The 21,529-nt window shown below is 44.0% G+C and overlaps 1 protein-coding gene across 4 annotated transcripts in view; it reads right to left on the bottom strand.

Moving 5' to 3' along the window:
- Positions 1–2,202: 2,202 nt before the first annotated feature.
- The window catches only part of GATA6 (GATA binding protein 6), a 32,326-nt gene continuing 12,999 nt past the window's right edge, over positions 2,203–21,529 (bottom strand). For 3 of the 4 annotated variants that reach the window (XM_045459750.1, XM_045459749.1, XM_045459751.1), the window contains exon 7: positions 2,203–3,563. In XM_045459750.1, coding sequence (XP_045315706.1) covers positions 3,396–3,563 — 168 coding nt within the window. In that variant the 3' untranslated portion in view covers positions 2,203–3,395. Of the gene's footprint in view, positions 3,564–4,147; positions 4,284–21,529 lie in introns of all 4 variants that reach the window. The other variant, XR_006707911.1, reaches the window with a different exon arrangement.

Below are 21,529 nucleotides of genomic sequence, written 5' to 3'. Positions count from 1 at the left end.
ACATAGAACTTAAGGCAGCAAATCTACCACACTGCCTCAAATTAAAAGCAGCCTGGAATCTGGCATGGCCACCAGAGACATGCTGTATTGCCCTCCTAACAGTCAATTTATCTATGATCTGAAATTACATCAAATTTCCAAGGACAGGGGAAAACACTCCCCATGAGCAACAAGTTAATTTATTTGCAGGGGGAAATGAATGGCTCCCTTTGCTTTCCTGACTCTCCCATAGGCACCAGGAAACAAGACAAAGTGACCCCGAAGAGAGACCCCAGACAGAGCCTTCGGTTATGTAAGACGGACTAAAATCAGCCATGGTGACAGAGGACAGGAATTCTGCAACCCACAGAAATGTGTCTGAAGATTTTAAGCTGAAGTGCACCATCTATTTAAATGCACTCCCTTTTGAGGGGCCCCTGGGTGGCTCAGTCGGTTGAACGTCTGACCTCAGCTCGGGTCACGATCTCGTGGTTGGTGAGTTCCAGCCCCGCACCAGACTCTGTGCTGACAGCTCAGAGCCTGGAGCCTGCTTCGGATTCTGTCTCTGTCTCTCTCTGCCCCTCTCCCACTCATGCTCTGTCTCTCAAAAATAAATAAAAATATTAAAAATTAAAAACAAAATTATCAAGCTTCTTTATGCAATCACAGGTGAGAAAGTTACGATTGAAAAGGCCCCAGATTAAGGGATTTTGTTGTCTTAGGACAAGAAGCCCCATTTCCCCTTGTTCTGACCCTCGTAATTTATTTCATGAAAGCCAGAACACAGAGGGGAAAGAATTATATTTAAAACAAACAAACAAACAAACAAAAACAAAAAAACAGAGCCTTAGGAACCCAATGTTGTCTTAGGTTTGGAAGGAGCAACATCTGAGACCACCCCCAGAAAAAAGATTATTTGGAAGCCCCAATAAGAAAAATTCATTTTCCAATCAGAGCATGTTAACTCTTAACAACTCCCAACCCACCAGAAAGCACTCAAAGTAATGAGAACCGAGAACCATAAAAGGGAGGAGGGAAAAAAGGAGTCAGTCGGGATAATGATTTTCTTCTGCTGTCGCACCAACCCTGTTCTGTAAAAGCCAAACTGAGACTGGTGTCTCCCAAGGGTGCTCCCTCCCTCCATCTCTGCCATCCCTTGAGCTGGGGATCCCTCATTTCACTCACCCCAGCTTTTTTCAAGCAGTGCAAGTGAGCCAAGGGGCACCAGACCCTCACACACCATAAACGTTTAAATACCCCACAGGGAGTAAGACATTCAAAACCCTCATGTGGTAAGAGCTCCTGTCACTCCCCCTTCAAAGTCAACTCTTAGTGCTTACTACATGCCAGGCACTGCTCTAGGCACTTCACATGGACTATCCTAGGAGTTATATGTTAATTGGCCCTATTTTACAGGTGAGGAAAATGAGAATGGGACAACTTGCCCAAGGCCACAGACCTCCTGTGTGCACAGCAGGGACCTCAAGCCTAGTGGTCTGACTCCACACCAAGACCATTGCTCTAGCCCGCTGTACAGTGTGTGTGGGCTTCAGGGACCTCCCCAGACACACACACTCCCCAGCCTTGGGTCTCACTGGCAATACAACCCACCACAAAGCAAGACTTCCCCTCTCTTGAAAGACTCAGACGGGCTCCCACAGAATAGCTATAATCATACACGAAAAGAAGAAGTGCCCCACACTTAAGGAGCCAAAATGAAATGCCACCATTGAGTTATGAAACAGTCTCCCGGTTTTCTGAAACCCAAGACTGTTCAGATCCTTTTCCCTCTTCCGCTGAGTGTTAAGGACTTCAACCTCAGGTGAATGTGGAGGCTTGGCGGCACTTTGCAAAAGCAGGAACTAGAAAGGAAAACCATTCTGTTTCTGGGTCTTAGAGTATATTTCATTCAGAGGGAAAGAAACTCTGGACTTTTTAAATGTTTTTAGGGATTAGTCCTAAATAGAATGCTTACAATCTCAGACAGCCATATAATACTGGGTCCTTTCCACTTATAAAAGTTGTCCCCAGTGCAAATTGAAGATGATAACGGACTCCATGTGCCAACTTCAAATAAACCAAGGTATAAAGCAGCTCCAAAAGGACAATTCATTGAAAGGAAAGCCAACAGGCAATTTGCAAACATCACATGCGCTTGTTTTATAGGCGTATCTCTAGCCACATACAGTATCAAAATGAAACTAAAAGGGAAGGAACTCACTGTACAGAAGACAAAACAATACCCTTTTTATTTTTAAAACTCTGGTGAAATAGGTTTCCATAGGACATCCCATTCTTAAAAAATTTAATGTAAACCAACCTGCCTGTGGGTCAGTCACACGATAGACTTCATCGTAGTGTGTACAGATGCCTAGAGTATTTACAAATGTTATCTGTTAGGTAGTAAAGTTTTGTTGAATTTTTTCCAGCACAAATTCCACAGTGAAATAAAGAGGGGATACTGGTGTTTTTGTATAAAAATTCTTAACAGATGGATAAAGGCAATTTTCCTGAGAGAAGATTTGTTCTTGAAATATTTCTCTTTAACAACTGGAAATATAGAAATGGGATGTAGTTGTAAAAGAAGCATAAGAATGTCTAAGTTAACATTTTTCTTTTAAATTATTTAAGTACCATTAAGTTAAAATGTTTACATTCATTATAAAAAATGTTGTTAAATCTTATGCAAATGATTTAACACTGATTGCTGCAACGCAAATTGCACTTTTTAAAAAAATTATTGTTTACATGGAAGAAAAATATCTTGTTTGCTACCCTGTTTACAAATCCCGACTGACCTCAGGTCAGTCCCACAATGTGAATTTTGAGACATCAGTCACAGTGTACGTTAAGTCATAATGCAGTCTTGCACACGGAGTAATATTTTTGACGAGAAACCTCACGAACTGACTCAGCCTCCAGAGGTGTGTACCAAATGGCCTCAAATGGTCTTCTCCATGAAAGCACGTGAAATTCAGGTGTGGAAAAGGTACGAAGAAATTCTGGAATAACCAAAACCGATCAGAAGAAGCACATGATTTGGGGCAATACACATAAAACCCTTTTTAAAAAAAAATCTCTCAATATTCCTTAGGAGGCAAGGCCCCGGTCCTAGTCCCAGTTTCTGGAAGTGGCACAGAGGACGTCAGATCCCCCCGCACACCCAGAGGCAGGCTGGCTGGAAGTGGCCGTGTCCAGGAGGAGGTGACGTGCTGTGGGCTGCACTGGCCCTTCCCTGGAAGCCCTCCATCTTCTCTCTGGCTCTTCAGAGTCAGGGGCAGGGTGGTAAGGCAGAGCAAGCCTCTTGGGAAATACATCTCTTTCGAAATAAAGGCACGGAAATCACGCGTCAGAGGAATGTTCTGTCAGCATACTCGCCCTGGTCTGGACGGCTTGACAAAATCCCCGCAGCGGGCTCAGGCCAGGGCGAGGGCGCACCAGGAATCCTGTCTCACCGAGGATGTGACTTCGGCCGGAGAGGCCAGGCTGACGCCTATGTACAACCCATCTTGGCCTGAGTACTTGAGCTCGCTGTTCTCAGGATTAGTGCTCTCTCCCGTGCCAGACATCACTGAGGTGCCCGCCTGGAGGAAGAGAGGGATAGAGGGGGAAAGAGAAGGGGAGAGACAGTTATCGATCAATCCGTCAGGCGGCACCATCTTGCAAGCTAAGCACATGGAGACAAAGGAGATGGGCAGGGGGGCCCAGGCAAGAGCTGCCCACCATGTTGCATGGTGCCACTGACCTACCCCTGGCCACGTAAACTCTTAGAAACATTCTCCTGTGAACTTGAGAACTCACAGCAGTAATTCCTGGCAAGATGCGCAGCTGGACAAAGGTAGGAAAAAGGAACTGCAGGAGGCCTATTTGTAAAAAGTACCAAACTCTCAGCTCTCTGGCAGTGAAACAAACCACACCGCCTAGGTAAGTAGGTCTTAATGACGCCCACACAATCTAATCATTTCAAAAGAGAAAATGCGGAGCGCCCCCCCCACCACCACCCCCCACCCCGGCACACACACAGCACAGCTACAACCTTAGCAGTTATGCCAAAGTCTAATATGGAAAGCCACACAGCTCAGCGAGGCATGGTAAATGAAATTTTTGAGCACTGACTTCATGGAAAATGAACCCACGTGTACACAGGTTTAGTATCTACCGCATTTACCTGAATTCTTTTCAAGGAGAACCGGCCATTTTGAAGGCAGACCACATTATAAAGAAAATGCTAACATCTTATATCTGTCATGGTGGTGGCAATCATTTGTTGAAACAAAAGATCACTCCTCTTGTTTCATTCATTCCTTCCATCCAAATGAGAAAGGCCAAATAGAAAACATGGTATAATTTAGTAGAATCAAACCAAAATAACTAAAATCATGTTTAGACTACAGTTTAAGAAAACAGTTGCATTTGACTTTTTTAAAAAATTCTAAGCATGGGGCACCTGGGTGGCTCAGTCGGTTGAGCGTCTGACTCTTGACTTTGGCTTAGGTCATTTTCTTGGTTTGTGGTATCGAGCACCACATCAGGTTCTGTGCTGAGCATGGAGCCTGCTGGGGATTTTCTCTTCCTTCCTCCCTCTCTCTGCCCCTCCCCTCCCAAATAAATAAACACTTAAAAAAAAAAAACCTAGCCATGACTAGCATGGCCCCCAGGCGTGGCTCCTGGGTGTGGCCTGGTGTGAGGACAGGGGTCGGTGACATCAACAACACCCAGAAAGACAGTGCCCCGTCCACACACAGTGCCCCCAGAGGTTGAGAAGCCCCAACATGTCAACACAACATGCCTTCCCGCCTCATCCTTCACCACTCTGAGTTCTAGAACATGCCCCCCTGGTGTCGGAACTCAACCCGCACACACGCATCAGCCACAACTTAGACCTGCAGAACATTCCGCTGTCCCCTCCTGCCAGGTACAGGAAACACAGCTGTGTTTCCCTTGGGATTTGTATGCATGCTACACTTAGATAAGGACTTACAAGATCTATAAGGACACAAGGGAACACGCAGGGTCCCAGGGGAAAGAACAGAGTACAGTGACAGCTGGCATAGCTTAGAAGTTTGCACGAACCAGCCTTCCTTCCAACTGAATGCTAACCACCCCATCCACAGGGCCCTCATTTCCTTCCAAAGAGAAAAAGACAAGAGGAAAGACCACTACTCTCTCAAGCAAGCCCACACCTTTTTGGAGAAAGAATGTAAGCCACTGTGGCTACAGAGGGGCCACGGGCCAGCATCCCAGTGACAAGATGTGGCACTACCCCACTGAGAAGGGCAGTCACCTCTGTGGTCTTAGGCCTGATAGCCTGGAACTTGGCCTTACTGTCACACAATTGCTGAATGAGGCTCACTGAGAAAGTATCAGAGCCCAGAGCAAGCTCAGAAGAACTGCCTAAGGTGTCAGGTCTGAGAAGGACACCTAGGGGACAGAGCCTTGTGTCAGTTAACGGACCAATGCTGCTTCCACGGTCTGGATGAAAGCATCATGGAAACCCAAGGCTGGCATCTGGGGAAACTGAGCCAAGGGGTACAGTAGACCTCTGCATGACCTCTGTAACTTACTTCAAAGTGATTTTGTAAATCTAAAATCACTTCAAAGTAAAGAGTTTATTAAAAAATAAAGATAGAGGCTCCTGGGTGGCTCAGTCGGTTAAGCAGCCAACTTTGGCTCAGGTCATAATCTCGCGGTTCATAGGTTCAAGCCCCGCATCGAGCTCCAGCTCAGAGCCTGGAGCCTGCTACAGATTCTGTGTCTCCCTCACTCTCTGCCCCTCCCCTGCTTGCACTCTGCCTCTCTCTGTCTCTCAAAAAGTGAATAAAAACATTAAAAAAAATAAAAAATAAAGATAAAATAATAAAAAATTAAAATGTAGCCATGATCCCATACTTAAATCATGGCTTTTTCCTTCTAGAAAGCTCTGAAGTTCATTATTTCTTCCTAGCTTTCAGGGTTTAATCCCACAAATTACTGGATATTTGTTTTTTTGACACAGCTAGAATGTTTTGTGCTTTTCAAAACATCCATTTGTCTGGCTGAGCTGATGTTATATCTCCTTCAGAGAAACACGGGCACCAGACACAGGCTGAACTGAATGAAAGGTATGCTGAGCCCCCTTGGCTCCACTCAGGGGCCTGGAAGTCAGAGTGGTTTTGCTCTTTCTGGAAAAAAAATCTTGTTTTTCTCTCCAATCTTCACAATAACCACATAAGGCTGGGAAGGAGGGTCTGGCCATGGGACTTCCTATCTGCCCATCTCCACTTCCTCCCAAATGGACAGACCAAAGCCAGCCCCTCACAGCTAACCAATCCATCCCTTTCCTGGCAAAAAGGTGGGTTTGTAAAAATGCAGCGACAACAGTACTGCCACACTCAAACTTCTTTTTAAATTAACACAAACTTAGGGGCACCTGGGTAGCTCAGTCGGTTAAGCAACTGACTTTGGCCCAGGTCATGATCTCACAGTTGGTGACTTCGAGCCCTGCGTTGGGCTCATTGCTGTCAGTGCAAAGCCTGCTTTGGATCTTTTGTCCTCCTCTCTTCGTCCCGCCCCCAACTCTTGCGTGCTCAAGCTCTCTCTCAAAAATAAACAAACATTTTTTAAAAATTGATTAATTAATTAACATTTTAACATAAGACTTAAACTAAGGGCTTTGGGTACATAAGAAAGCAACCTTCACAAAGTCACTGAGATGTCAAAAACTTACTTAGAATTTGAAATAGCTGAAATAATCCTGTCAAACACACCAACAAAACTATGGATTTGGTTACCCATATAAATAGGGTAAAGTAACTTTAGTCATTAATTCCAGAAACTCCACTATGAGCAAACCCATCACGGACCCAGATTTAATCCCCCCAAAAAATAAACAAAAGGGTGATACTCCATTACTCCGCATTTTAGAAAGGAGCTATCATACAACCAGCAGAGTGGGCGCCCTTATAAGTGATGGGTCACACCCAATTCCATATTGATCTACCTATTCCCAGAAAAAAGCACATGTGCATTTCTCTGACTAAATCTGACTTCACCACAGCGAGCCTTTCTGAAAGAAAGAGGGTACCCACCCGGATCAGCCCAGGAAGCAGCCCGCCTCACATGGCCAGACATGCTGAGATAGCAGAGGGGTCGTCACCACCACAGGTCAGCAACAAGAAACATTCGCAAGATGTTTATGAGAGCCAGGCACTGGATCTATGAGCCCAAAGAGACAGACGCTCCCTGGGTGAGCTCCCAGGCCACATACATACTTGAAAGTAAGAATGGTCAACTGCCCATCACAGATGATAAATGAGTAGCTGAGACATTGGAAGGGAGCAGTAGGTCAAAAAAGGAACCACAGAGGGGAAAGGATTCCGGGGGTGGGCCACACGCAGCCTGCAACGCTGGGGGCCAATATGGACGGACTTGCAAGCATTACCCTGCTTCAGCCGCCTACTGAGTGAGGTCACCTCTCCGATCCTCCTCCTGGGGAAACTAGAAACTAGCCCTCACATCACCCATCAAGTAGGGCTGTGACAATTCAATGTTTGCAAAAGCATCAGCATGGCGCCTTGCCATGGTAAGCATCAAGGGAAGCCATTATTACTGGTAAGGAAAGGGTATTCGGAAGGGGAGGCACGCAGGGCACATTCTCAAGCAAAGCCAGCTGAAACGGAAGGATTAAACAAAAGGGGCAAGGGCACAATGTGGGAGAGGTAACCGAGAAGGCCTCATCTAAAACTCTCTATGCCTCAGGTTCCTCACCTTGAAAATGGAAGCTAAAAAAGACGCATCTGTATCCTGAGGTTATTGCAAGAACTCAATTCATTAAGATACATAAAGCCTTTACAACAGTATCTGACAACAGGAAAATGACAGAAGCAAACAGCACTATTAGTATTATTTTATTATTATTGTTAAGGAGCACAGACCTAATTTAATCTCCCCACCTTTGCCAGGTTGGGGAGACTTACCACCATCACTTGGTGGGAGCAAAGGTGGAACTCATTCAGAGCTAACTGAAAACCACCTCAACAATGACCATCTTTTTTTTTTTCAAATGCTTATTTTATTTTTGAGGAAGAATGTGAGCCCAGGGGGCAGGTAGGGGGAGACAGAGGATCTGAAGCTGGCTCTGCGCTGACAGCACCTAGCTTAATGCGGGGCTCAAACTCACGAACCATGAGGTCATGACCTGAGCCAAAGTTGGACACTCAACCGACTGAGCCACCCAGGTGCCCCAGGAATGACCTTCTTCTAATCGTTACTGACAACTCTTCAGAGAACAAAACAAAACAAGGTGCTTCTTTAGCCCTTCAAAAGGCTCATGGGCCTTCTTCAAATAAACCACATTAAAGAAATCCTAATACCTTGAACATTATTCTTAACACCTGAGCAATAATCCTAACAGCTACCAACTGAAATACCTATTGTCTTCTTTGATCAGTCAAAAATGACTCCTACGTCAAAGGACAGGCAAATCCCAAATTACATGAGTGATGAGTACCTGAAAAACATCAGCTCATTTGAAATCAAAAGTGACATCTGACTTTCTCAGAAAAAAAAATGTGCTTGTGCCCAACAACTGAGACCCTTATTTGTAGATGGGGATACACTATTTCAACATGAAATACTGCAGTGCACAGCTTTCTTTTGTATGTCAATCATACCTCAATAAAAAATAAAATGTTTATGGAGCACCTGGCTGGCTCAGTCGGTAATTTTTTTTTAATGTTCATTTATTTTTGAGAGAGAGAGAGAGAGAGAGAGAGAGAGCGTGAGCGGTGGAGGGGCAGAGAGAGAGAGAGAGAGAGAGAGAGAGAGAGAGAGGAAGACACACAATCAGAAGCTGGCTCCAGGCCCTGAGCTGTCAGCACAGAGCCCAACGCGGGGCTCGAACTCACAAACTTCGAGATCATGACCTGAGCTGAAGTCAGACACTTAACCCGCTGAACCACCCAGGTGCTCCTAGAGCATGAGACTCTTGATCTCAGGGTCATGGGTTCAAGCCCCACATTGGGAGTAGGGCTTATTTAAATAAAAAAATGAAATAAAAATAAAATAAAAATTTTATGTAATGATACATAATGAGATCAGGTGATAAGATCTGATGAGACTCTGATAACCCCAGTCCCCTCATCCATGGCCAGTGCAGCTATATTCTGGTACATGCCTTAAGCAGAGCCATCAAGAACTTCATAGCCTACTGAGCTCTGTAATTGCACTTCTGGAGATGTGTTTACAAGGAAAGAATTCAAAGGAAGGGAAAGGCTCCTCATGGGAAGACATTCATGGCACAGTTATTTACAATAGTGGGAATCACGTAAATAATCTAATACCGAATAATACGAGATGGTTTGGAAAAGCAAGGTCCATCCGCTCAGTGAACTATGATGCAATTATTAAAAATAAGATCATGTGGCAAAGTGGGAAAAATCCTATAATGCAATGTTAAATGAAAAACAGAAGGATATAACTATGTCATCAGTAAAATTTATGTACAAGCGAAAGTATTTCAGGGGAAGCCAAGAGAGGTAGGGCCAGGGGACCATCTATCAGCCATCTATACCTTCCTTTGAATATTTTAACTGAAAGGAGTAGTGCTGTCTAACTTTGAGGAAGGTTGAAGACATTAGCACCAGAAATATGATGCAAAAGCACTTGAGGGATGAGCCACCCTGGAAAGAGTCATAAAGTAGCAGGGGAAAAAATAGAGAGGAACCAGAGAGGAGGAAGTAACAGAGAGAAAGGAGGGCCAGAAGGGCCACGTACCCCTGAAGTCACCTACCTCCATGCCACCTAGCATCGGTTGGAACCTAGCCAGCCATGTACACGTGAAACATGGTCGCATGTAAGTTAAAACACCAAACAGTCAAAACCAGTATTCTAACCATATGAGAAATCTAGAATTGGCACAACTCTCCTTTAGAAACCTGGCTTGACACATCATTGTTCGTCTTAAGTGTCTTTTCCTCTTTAATATATTCAAGAGCTACCTATCAAGATCAGTACAATTTGGGGGGAAAATCAGAGAAAACTTAAGACCCTAGACCCAAGGACATGCACACAAAATTACAAGCATAAATTTCAATTGGCTAATGTTTTCCCACATCTAGTTGAAGCCTTGAAAGGACTTTAGTTCAGCAAAAGCAGGTATTTGAGTCACCTACACCCATCTAACCCAGCCAGTGTTTCTGGACAGAGGCAGAGGGGGGCACCTCAGATTGCCCACAGCTGAACCATCCTTCCTCCTTCTGGTGGACAGTTCAGGCAGGCGGAGGTCCTGGCTCTTTCTCTGATCAAAGTACATTCTGAGGGTGGGGCCGAAATCTGTTCTGTGTTTCCATTCACAGCTTATCTGCCCTCCACCCTCCTACAGACAACTGAAAATGGAGGCACTTCCTGTTGAAAGAATGTGTTATCGGCACCAGACTCAGCCTGGGCTTAGCACTGAACCCAGGCCAGGCTAGGTAGGAGACCTGGCAGAGCAGCTGGGCTGGAAATCTCCCTCTTAAAGGAATAAATGACTTCAGGGACAACCAGGCTGCTGCAGCCAGGACACGGAAAATATCCACTAGCCTGTGAAGCAGACACAGCTCATCTGTAGGTCACATGGACTTTTTTCTTTTCCTGTGAGAATAATTTTCGGACATATATCTGAAAAGTCAAGGATTTCTGATCTGATAAACTCGTAGAGTCAGTGGCCAGCAGTGTCTGGCTCACAGTGGGCTCACCCACCCTGTCAGTTCTCTTTCTCGGCCTCTACTTCACACACACCCTTACAGGCAGGCCCAGAGACCCCTCCTAAGGCAGCGTCGGCTGGGCAACCCATCAGAGCTAAGGAAACCCTTACAGAACACAGCCACCCCACAGAAGAATAACACAGGTCCTCTAGCTTATGAATTATAAACATAAATTTCATTTTTGAGGAAGGAAACCAAAAAGGAGTCAACTGGGGTGTGTTTAGTCCTCCATGCCATAATCTCTCTCGATGGAGCCTTGATCTGAAGAAACAAAACACTGCACCCCAGGCAGGTTGAGGGTGAGTGTGTGATCATTCCCAGAGCATGAGACTTTGATGATGATCACACTGCCTCTTTAACTCGAATTCAGACTGTCGGCTTCCATGGCCTCTGATCTGTCCTTCCTACACATCTAAGTAAGCTTGTGGTTACGGCTTTTTCTTGTGTGAGGGGAAGCCAGCCATCCCTCACTGCCAATGCTCTCTTCTCTGCTTTTGTAACCTCTAGGTTAGGCTCTTGCAGTGCTTTATAGCGGCCTGCCTCAAGTTTAAAAAAAAAAACAAACAAACAAAAAAAAAACTAATCCCAACAAAGGAGAAACACTTTCAGATAAATCTTAACTTCCACCCTAAAAACTACACTCATTGCAGTTTGGATGGAGGTCATAGGACCAGACACAAAAGTGACTCACTAATAGTTTAGGAAGTGGCACAAGATACAGAAACACAAGAGTTCTGTCTCCATCAGAACCCATGAAACCCGTCTGCAGTAACAACTCAAAGCAAGAGAACACAGCGCCTTCTCTCACAAGCCGGGAGAGTCATGATCACTGCAGCCAATGACCTAACTCAGTTTTTAGCAAAATATTTTACTTATTTCCTTGTAATTTAACAAGCAAGTTCTTTAATGGAGAACTCACTGGCTGTCCCCTTGGGCCCTCACGCCCCTTCTGGGCCTGAGTAGCCCAGGTTATATCCAGACCCGAGGACGCTGCCGTTTCCAAGTAGGTAAAGGCAATTCTATACAATCTAACCTGGGCAAAGGATCCCATTGTTTCATGCATCTATGCACCCACACCAGGTTTGTCACGGTGATGAAAGGCACGCCCAGTGTTTATGAGTGCCCTGGGACTATCAGTAAAATGTTAACATACAAACATAAATGACGGGGGCTGGGGTGCCCCACAACCTGAAGTCACCAGCATTCTAAAGAAAAAGTCTATCTTCTAAAATGAATCAAAATGGATGACTCTATTCTAGTTGTCAAATTAGGTGGCAAAGGATCCTGCGGAAAGATTTAAAACCTGGTAAATTATGATCTTTTATTTAAAAAAAACAACAACAACTGGTTTTTCAGATTGGATGAGTATCCTCATCTCCCCATTTCAATCAGAAAAAGCAGACCATGGGGCGCCTGGGTGGCGCAGTCGGTTAAGCGTCCGACTTCAGCCAGGTCACGATCTCGCGGTCCGTGAGTTCCAGCCCCGCATCGGGCTCTGGGCTGATGGCTCAGAGCCTGGAGCCTGTTTCCAATTCTGTGTCTCCCTCTCTCTCTGCCCCTCCCCCGTTCATACTCTGTCTCTCTCTGTCCCAAAAATAAATAAACGTTGAAAAAAAAAAAATTTAAAAAAAAAAAAAGAAAAAGCAGACCATGGTCTGAGAACCAAGCAGCATTTACAAGAAAGCGTTATGAAAGTACTGTCACAAGGAATGAAAAATTGTGGCGATCCGAATAAAATTATTTAAAATGTAGTTACTTTGTTAACACAATAGCTCTAGATCTCTTAAAGGAAAGTAAGGATTTATTTCTAATGCCTTGGGATGAAAAAAAAATGCCATGCAAATAAAGCACATCACTATTAACTTCCAAGATTATATTTAAATAATACTGTTCTCCTTGAGCTTCAAAGAGGTCTGCAGGCATCTCCCACTTATGCTACACAATGCTCTTAAGGACCAGATGGTAGGAATTACTTTTCCCTTTTAGTAGGAGGAAAACAGAGGCTTTACAAAACCTTGGCAGCTTTACTACAGTCACACATAGGGCTGGAGCTAGTGCCTGGATGCCTGAATCGATTTCCTTCCAGCTGCTACTCCGTGAACCCCAGACTAAACTGCAGACCATACTAAGGCTTCACCATGAATCAAGCGAATAAGTTTAATCAGAGCTTTAAATTAAAAGTGCCTGTGCTTAATAAGATAAAAATATGATTCTGGCACGTGTGCTCTGGTGAAACCAGGCCATGCTAACAACACCTAAAACTGCAGCACAGCAAGTAAACAGGCATTTGAACATCCTCAGATATTGACTTGAAACTCTTTACTCACAGGACTGCAACAGTACACTGAGATCAATACCTGTCGTTTATTTGTTCAAATCTTTCTTAAAATCTGAAGTCAATAAAATACTCTGTGCTCAGTCCCACAGATCCCAAGTGCTGGGTCTGGTGCGATAGGTAGCTGAATTATGAATTATCACATATGCCAACGCCTGTCTTTGTAGATGCTTTTTAAAGTTATTAAAATTTCAGAAAAAAATTAACAGGTAGATCTAAACATGAACAAAGCAAACAGACTGTATTCAGTTCATATCCATTAGATCTTCATATCGCTAGTAACCCTTTTGGCAGACACCCATGAAACGCATAATAAATTACTTTTGTTCCAGTAAAGGAATTCATTTTCTTCGAAGATTCATTTAGCAATAACATTTCAGAGCATTCTAAGCCAGATTTCTTAAATTTGGGCATGTTTTCCCGTAACATTATTTCATGTTTTGTGACAATTTGTATATTCTTACAGAGGCCCGGGTTGGAGGGTGGGGGGGCAACTGCAAATAATTTGTAATCTACAGAGAAACTTTGTGTTCTGAAATGAAGCCTTCTAACCTGAAGCTATATGAGAAGGTGTGTGACATTCTCCCCACACTTACGCTCTACCTAGTATTCTGGCTTTCAGGTTGTGATGATGAGTCACTTATTAAATAAACCACAGTCCTGTGATAAATTGGGTGGACAAATATACCATAAACTATTTAAAGAACGATACAGTTGTGCTGTTTCCTAATATACAGATAAAGGCATTGGATATTAATGTAGCGCAATGCATTTTTAACGAGTCCTCACCATCCTCCCCATAACACACAGACCTGCGTGCATACACACACATACACACAACACAGAAAGAGGGAAGTCTGGAAGAGGCCTTGAGATCAAAATGAAAGTACGTAAACCCCACACGCTTACGTGTTCCTTGCCAGGTTGGCGTGTGACTTTCACAGTGAAGGCCGATGTGGTCAGACAGGAACGTGAGTTATTAGAAGGAACTGAAAGAAGAAAGGGAGCCTGGCACATAGGGAGCATGAAGATAAAATGCCAACAAAATATTTACGTTCATGGCTTGTAGCAAGAGGCAAGTGGGATGTTAATAACTGTGATGATTGGTCAGCTCCCCGGGAGTGGTAGCATGCCGGAGACCTCGGTTCCAGTCCCAGCTTCCACACTGGCTGGTTTTGTGACCTTACGGAGTCACTGCGGATTCTGGTTTATAAATGAGGCAATAATGATACCTAATTGCAAGACTCTCACAGACGCTTGTGGGAGATTAATGACTTTTCAACTCTGTTTTTATTCATTTAGAAAAGAGTATCGTAGATTATAAACTCTGAGGGATATGGACACTTGCCTATTAAATGCTTTTCAATGATTTCATAAAAACTAACTAAAGGCAATTGGAACATTCTTAAAAGTCCCACCTAACTTGGCACTCACTGTGTATCAGATTGAAATCACACCCTTAGAAGGATGTTACTATTGCAACCTTGTGTTTGATACTTTTAAGAGAGCTTTTTATAATCACATTAGGGACATCAACCACAGTAAATTTCACTGCCTGTTATTCTTTTATTACCCAATTGACATAGTCTTAGTACCATAATATATTTTATTTAGAAGTACGATATTGACAAGAAGATTTGTATAATGTGCCTTATGTATTTGGTCGCAAGCAAATCACTTCTCTGGCACCGTTTTCCCACCCGTTTCGGCAGGATGATTTCTGACGCGCAAACTACTAATGAAAATTGGTCAGATTTCTTTAAGAAAATATTATTTTTTCTCTCTGAAGATTTCAATATTGCATAATATCACATATTAATCTAGTATGCCATAATGATAACACTGATGGCCAGACCCGGGTCCAAATCCAAGCCCTGCCTCTTAACATATACACAACCTTGGGCTTGTTACTTTGTTCCAAGTCTCACTCCCCCCTTCACAAACCGAAAATGGAGATAAAACAACATATGTAGAGTGATAATTATGAAAGAGAAAAGGTACCTAAAACACCTGACATGTACAAGTACTTAGAAGCAGACTTCTGCTTTGCTATGTCCAGTATTTCATAAATGATGAAGAATGGAAAAAGGAGAGATTTCTCAGAAGCAAGAGTACAATGATAAAATGCAAGGCTAACACTAATACCCAACTCTCCTGCAACCTAAGTACACCTGTAAAATATTCAGCTTAAGAGATGAGCAGTAGGGGCACCTGGGTGGCTCAGTTGGTCAAGCGTCCAACTCGGGCTCAGGTCATGATCAGTTCAGGTGTTCGAGCCCTGCGTCCAGCTCTGTGCTGATAGCTCAGAGCCTGGAGCCTGCTTCAGATTCTGTGTCTCCCAATCTCTCTGCTCGTGCTCTCTCTCTCTCAAAAATAAACATTAAAAAAAAAAAAAAAAAAGGCGAGCAGTAGTTTTTTGTCCTGCTCCAGGAGCCTCCTGAACCAGAACTGCTCTGCAGAGTCCAATTCTTCTGAAGGAAAGCAACTCTTACCGTTTTTGTAAGTCCTTCACGAATGTACCTTTCAGCTACTTAAGTTTGTAGGAATAGTTAATAATGCAGGATCTATTATTTTATGACCAATCATAATGCCATAGTAAATCCAGTGTGAATAATTACTTGGACAAAAAGACAGTGGAGTATAAATTTGCTAATAAAGAAGCTGTGATTAAAGTGGTGTTTTCCGATTTGCAGCATAGGATGCGAATATCAATACACAAAATCTACAAAAAGATTTTTAAACATTAACCACTAACCTACAAAGTACATAACCTTTCTCCAGAATGCCTTAAAGATGTTAACTGTTGTCTTAAATTGTTCTTCAGAAGAACATCCAGATATCCTAACAAATGTCAGTCCCTAAATCACTGCTGTAGTCACAAGCACTATGAGGGCACATTAACTCTTCCAAACCACTTGTAGCCCAACATTTAGCACCATGCAGCTCAGAAGTACTTCTGACAAGGTTGTTGAATAGAGTTATTACCAAGGAGTGACTGCAGTCGGGAAACAGGTCTAGCTAGGCACCTAGCATCCCAGAAGAATAAATGAGGCAGGAATGAAGACACCTATCTCACATCGAGAAAATGACCAAACACAAAGTAAGACCCACCCTCAAAAACACAGAACCAGCCAGCATCAAATCTGAGATGAGGTCCTTGCCTCAGTCTAAGGAGGTGTGCCTCTCATCGTGGAAGCTGTCTACTACCAGCAACAAACCACAGAGGTGAGGAAACATTTCCTATCCCCAAGACACCATGCCTAACATGCCTCCATTCAGAGGAAGATTCACCCGGCAACCACCACAAACCGTCTTGCCCTGAGAAGCCCTGGAGACAGAGAAACTAAACCCCAGGCCTACATCGCATGCCATGAGACCAGAGCACGTCACTAGCTCCAAGGGAGGGTTTTTCTAATTACGAAGGGAAACCCTGCTTGTAAAACGTACAAGCGGGAGCATGCTAGCATTTGTTTACATCAATTATCAAAATACGCCATTAAGAATGCTTTAATTGTTGGACTCCAGCAATCCAGAAAAAGAAACACATTTGTCACTAAAGTTGGGTGCTAGACCAAGTCCATCATTTAGAAATGAAGGTACTTGGCGCCCTACTAAAGGCAGACTTTATATTGATTTGAGCCAGTTTTCAAAGTGTACTTGCACTCAATTCACCGGCCCCATCTCCTGCCTTTGGCTCCACACCCTACACTCTGTGACACTGGCCACTGAAACTATGTCCTTGAAGTACCTCAGATACCATGCTCTTCCTTCTGGAAAGCTCCATTCCAGGGTTTCCCCTGCAAAAATCCTACCCAACTAATTCAAAAGTACTCTGTGAAGCCATTTCCAACTCTGAGGTTGAATCAACAGCTCCCTCCTTTCGACTCCTACATACTCTACTGTGTCGTTCCTTTAACGCACTTCCACATCTAACCAGCAGTGAGATCTGTCTACACCTGCTCCCCACCACTACCACCACATTCTAAACAATCTGAGGTCAGATACCTTATTTTACTCCATTGTGAACAGGGCCTCCCGTAGCACAATACTATTTAAATGGAGTAATGACCATAAAGCAAGGATTAGTGAGATATAGCTCATCTCCATTTATTCCAACATTATAGAATTTATGAGGACTTCAACATTTTCAGTTTTAATATAAACTTAAGTAAAAAGTTTTTAAAGTTTTAATATAAACTTAAGTAGTTTTTAATTTTTTTCAGTAATTAGTTACAGAACTACCTCTAGGCAGGCAAATATGTTCGGTGATTTCTTATTCCCAGACATTAAGTCTTATTGCTGATTTCAACCCCAAATTAACCCTTCCTGTACCAAAGGAAAGTAAGAGAAATACTTTTGACCTATAAAACTTGAGGATAAAGAGATAAAGCTTATATATATGTACATAATAAATATATATTACATATATAATATATATACCTATTACATATACATATCATATAGGTTTTACATATACGTAAAGTGTTCTCTAGTTTTGCTAATTTTCAGCTACAAGTCTTAGAGGAATAAGAATATTTTATACTTATTAAATTTTACTTGGGAATTGCTAAAATAGAACATGTTCCCCTATTTCCCTCCTAAATAATAAAAAACAAAACTATAAAATGTAATTTAGTCAATAAATGGAATTCAATGAAAGATTTAAATATTCTCACAATCCAGAGAACATATATATATATATATATATATATACATGCCAAAGAAAATCTGTTATCTATTTAAGTTAACTAAATACTATTTTTCAGTAAACCTACAGGTATAAGAAAATTTTAGCATGAAAGACTTTTCTTGGAAAATGTCTCTTTAAGTTCAAAGGGCACAAAAATCAAGTTAACACATTTTTTAACACAAGAATTCCAAAGGAACAAACAAGACAGGGGCTATTTTATTATTTTATTTTTTAAATATTTACTTTTGAGAAAGAGTGAGAGAGAGAGAGAGAGACAGAGCATAAGCGGCGGAAGGGAGACACAGAATCCAAAGCTGGCTCCAGGCTCCAAGCTGTCAGCATGAAGCCCCACGCGGGACTTGAACTTACAAACTGGGAGATCATGACCTGAGCTGAAGTCAGACACTTAACCTACTGAGCCACCCAGGGGCCCTGTGGGCAAGGGCTAACATATACACCTCTAACATATAACCCACCTCTAACATATACACACCACACATACAAAACCTACAACAAAGAGAAACTGAGTCATAATAAGGTAGCTGGGTCAATGACCTGATGACCATCAGAAGGACTGTCTCCTTTTACAAGAGATCTAGTTAAAACACAAATTAGCAACAAGTATATAAAAAGCTAAGACACTGCAGCTTTACGACAAATAAGGAAAGAAATGAGGCTTCAGAGCACTGCAAAAATGATTTCTGTGGCACTTAGACACTTATCAAGGAAGAATGCCAAATGTTGCGTGCTAGGAATCCTGCCCACTCCTTCACTGCTGTTGGGGAGGGAACCCTGGAGCTTTTGCTCACAGCAGCAGCTTCCCTCTCTCCAGGATATTCAGCTCCTGCTGGGCTAGCTCAGAAACCAGCCACAGACACCTGGTATCCCCACATGAACATGCCCACATGCAGGACAGGGTAGGAACATCAGGATTTAAGAGGAAACTGTTAGGGGCGCCTGGGTGGCTCAGTTGGTTAAGTGTTCGGACTCTTGATTTCAGCTCAGGTCATGATCTCACACTTTGTGAGTTCAAGCCTTGCATTTGGCTCCTCTGCTCTGACAGCGAGAAGTCTGCATGGGATTCTCTCTCTCCCACCTCTCTCTGCCCCTCCCCTGCTTGTGCAAGCTCTCTCTCTCTCAAAATAAGTAAACTTAAAAAAAAAAAAAAAAACACTTTAAAAAAATAAGTAAAAGAAGCCTGCTGGGAATGCGTACTGATCATGTCCTACACTTTCCCAGGGGGGTATTAAAAGGAACAGCAGGTTTGACGTGGACCTTTGCAACAAACATTCTGACTTCCTTGCTGTTACAATCATTAAGATGGACAAGCAGTTATGTCACCCCTTATATCTCAGGTGGCCCCCAGTTCCTGCCTTCCACCGGGAGTATGCCTAAGATTGCCCTTTGTTTTGTAGCTCCGTTGTCCCAATTAAAGTGAAATAACCCTGAACTACTAACTTCCGCCACTTGTGGGCCACAGGGGCCACTGGAGATCAGTGGGACGGACCCATCATCAAAGGAGCCCGCCAGGGTGCCGTGTACTAGTACCAGGCACAGCCCGGCTTTGCCCACGTAACATTTCCCTCACCTGTGGCACTTCTCCAACTCCTAGAAGCATCCAATCACGACACCGGCTCCCTCCAACGTCACAAACTGTGACCAAAATGGGAAAAGGACACATCTTGTCAGCGCAGCCACCTTTCACAAATGCTTTGGCCAGCTGCTCACAGACGGCTCCCCCAGTGTGGTCCTCCTTACAGCTCTCCTAGCCCCTGGCCGGCCACACACACCCAGGGAAGGCTCTGAAGGTTCTAAGGGGCCACTGAGTACATACAGTGGCACTCCTCGGCAGTAATCTGGCAAGACCATTCAGGTCTACAACAATTATTCCTGGAGAGGGACAGTTTCCAAAGGCAGCCAGCAGATTGCCTTCTGTGCGGTAGGCCTGGTTCCCCACAACAGCCACGTCAGGTAGGGGCTGCTGGAGACATCCGTGATGGACTAACCTTCGAGAGAACCCCGAAAGCCTGGGTGCCTGTGGAGCCCAGGCGGGGGAAGGGTGGGAGGTAAGTCCCTACAGAGGTAAGGGAGGAGGGCAAGCAAGCTGTAGCCCCGGCCGGGAGAAAAGGTGTCACAGAGGCTTTGAGGCTGCTTGGGCTCTGCAAGCTGCCCCCTGGTCAGGTCCGCAGCTCGCACGGCCCGGCTCCCGCGGAGACTGCACAGGCTAAGGGAATGCTGGGGGCTTGCTGCACGAGACTTTGCACGGAACTGCTCTCAAACTCCACCAACCTCCACAATCCTTACTGCTCTGCCTCCTGGCCTCTAGCAGCATTCCTCCAAAGGGCACTGACCGGCAAGACACCTCCAGCATGCTGAGTCCCAGGTGAGAGATGCCCACTGAAGCACCCAGAGCTCAGCAGCAGAGCTCCCGGGGTCCCTCTTCCAGGCAGGCCAGAGCCGCAGCCCGTCACTGACTTCCCATGGCTCCTCCCCTGGAGGACAACTGATCAGACTTGCAAATGGTCCCTTCTGGTCAAAACCACGAGAGCAAAACGAACCCCACTCACTGTGGTTCCAAGCCCCCAAAGCCTGACGAGGGGCAAACACCTGTATTTCTGTGCCATTTACCACTCACATTTGGCTTTTTCCATGCTTAAGCTCACCTTAACAAACAAAAGTGACCCGAAGCTGGCAGCGAGCTTCATTTCAGCTGGGAGAGACTGACATCACACTGAAGCCGAAAACCTGGCTGCTACCCTGGTGCTTTCAAAAACCGGTTCATCGTTTTGCCCTATGTATGTAGCTACTACTACATAAGTGTGGCCGAGGACTTAGGGTGTAATAAAGAACATTCTTAAATAATCTTTATCTTTCCATTTCCACACAGGTAAATGTTCTGTTTACCAGTTTGGACCCTTAAAATTACACCTAACCCTTCTGTTAAAGAAAAAAAAAAATCATACACCAGAGTCCACTTTCATAAAGGCTAGAAACGTTCTTTAACATTTATCTATAACAAACAAAAAAACAATGGAAAGGCTTTTTGCCTTGTGAAACTCAATAGACTTCTTGTGTGATTAAAGCAAAAAGCAAAAGCCCAACAGAATTTGGGATGGAGGACGAGAAATATCAAATGTAATTTTAAGCAGCCTAAAAAACTTCTTTCATGTTTCATTTTTGCTTATTAAACCATTCGAAATATGACGGAGAGAAAACAGCTCTATGGTTCCCAAACGCCGGTTAGAAGACACCTCGAGGGCAACAGTTTCAATTTCACCTGGGGCGCTCGCTCAAAAACACAACTTTCCAAGCCCCACCCCCAGAGACTCTGACTCAGAAAATCCAGGGTGGGGCCCAGGAATCTGTAGCATTTCAAAGGACCCCAAACCGGGCAAAGCTAAATGTGAAAAACAATTACTAAGTAAACAGGGATTTTAATGCTCGTGTTTTAACTTAAACTAGTCTCGGTGTAATCCTTAAAATCACCGAGGCACGCTCACTGCCACAGTCCTGCAGCCCAGACCTCACCCCGCTGTGGTCTAGGGTGAGGCCTGGTCATTTTTAAAGAGCATTCTGGGTAGATGTGGGAAACACTAGGTGCTCGGCAGTTGAGAAAAACGGAGTTTCTGGTCGCAGCTTTACAGAAACTGTGATCTTCGCGAAGACCCTTGCATCTCTACCCTCAAGAGCAGTAATTACTCACAACCAGAATTGCTCCCTGGCTTGCGGCAAGGCTGAAATGAGTCTGGGTGCCATGAAGGTGAGTTAGAAGAAGGCAAGGCAGGAGGGCAGTGGATAAAG

Source organism: Leopardus geoffroyi, chromosome D3 (assembly GCF_018350155.1).
Source record: "Leopardus geoffroyi isolate Oge1 chromosome D3, O.geoffroyi_Oge1_pat1.0, whole genome shotgun sequence".
NCBI classification, from domain to species: domain Eukaryota; kingdom Metazoa; phylum Chordata; class Mammalia; order Carnivora; family Felidae; genus Leopardus; species Leopardus geoffroyi.
Note: the sequence above shows the minus strand (reverse complement) of the source record. Positions and strands in the feature narration are given on the sequence as shown.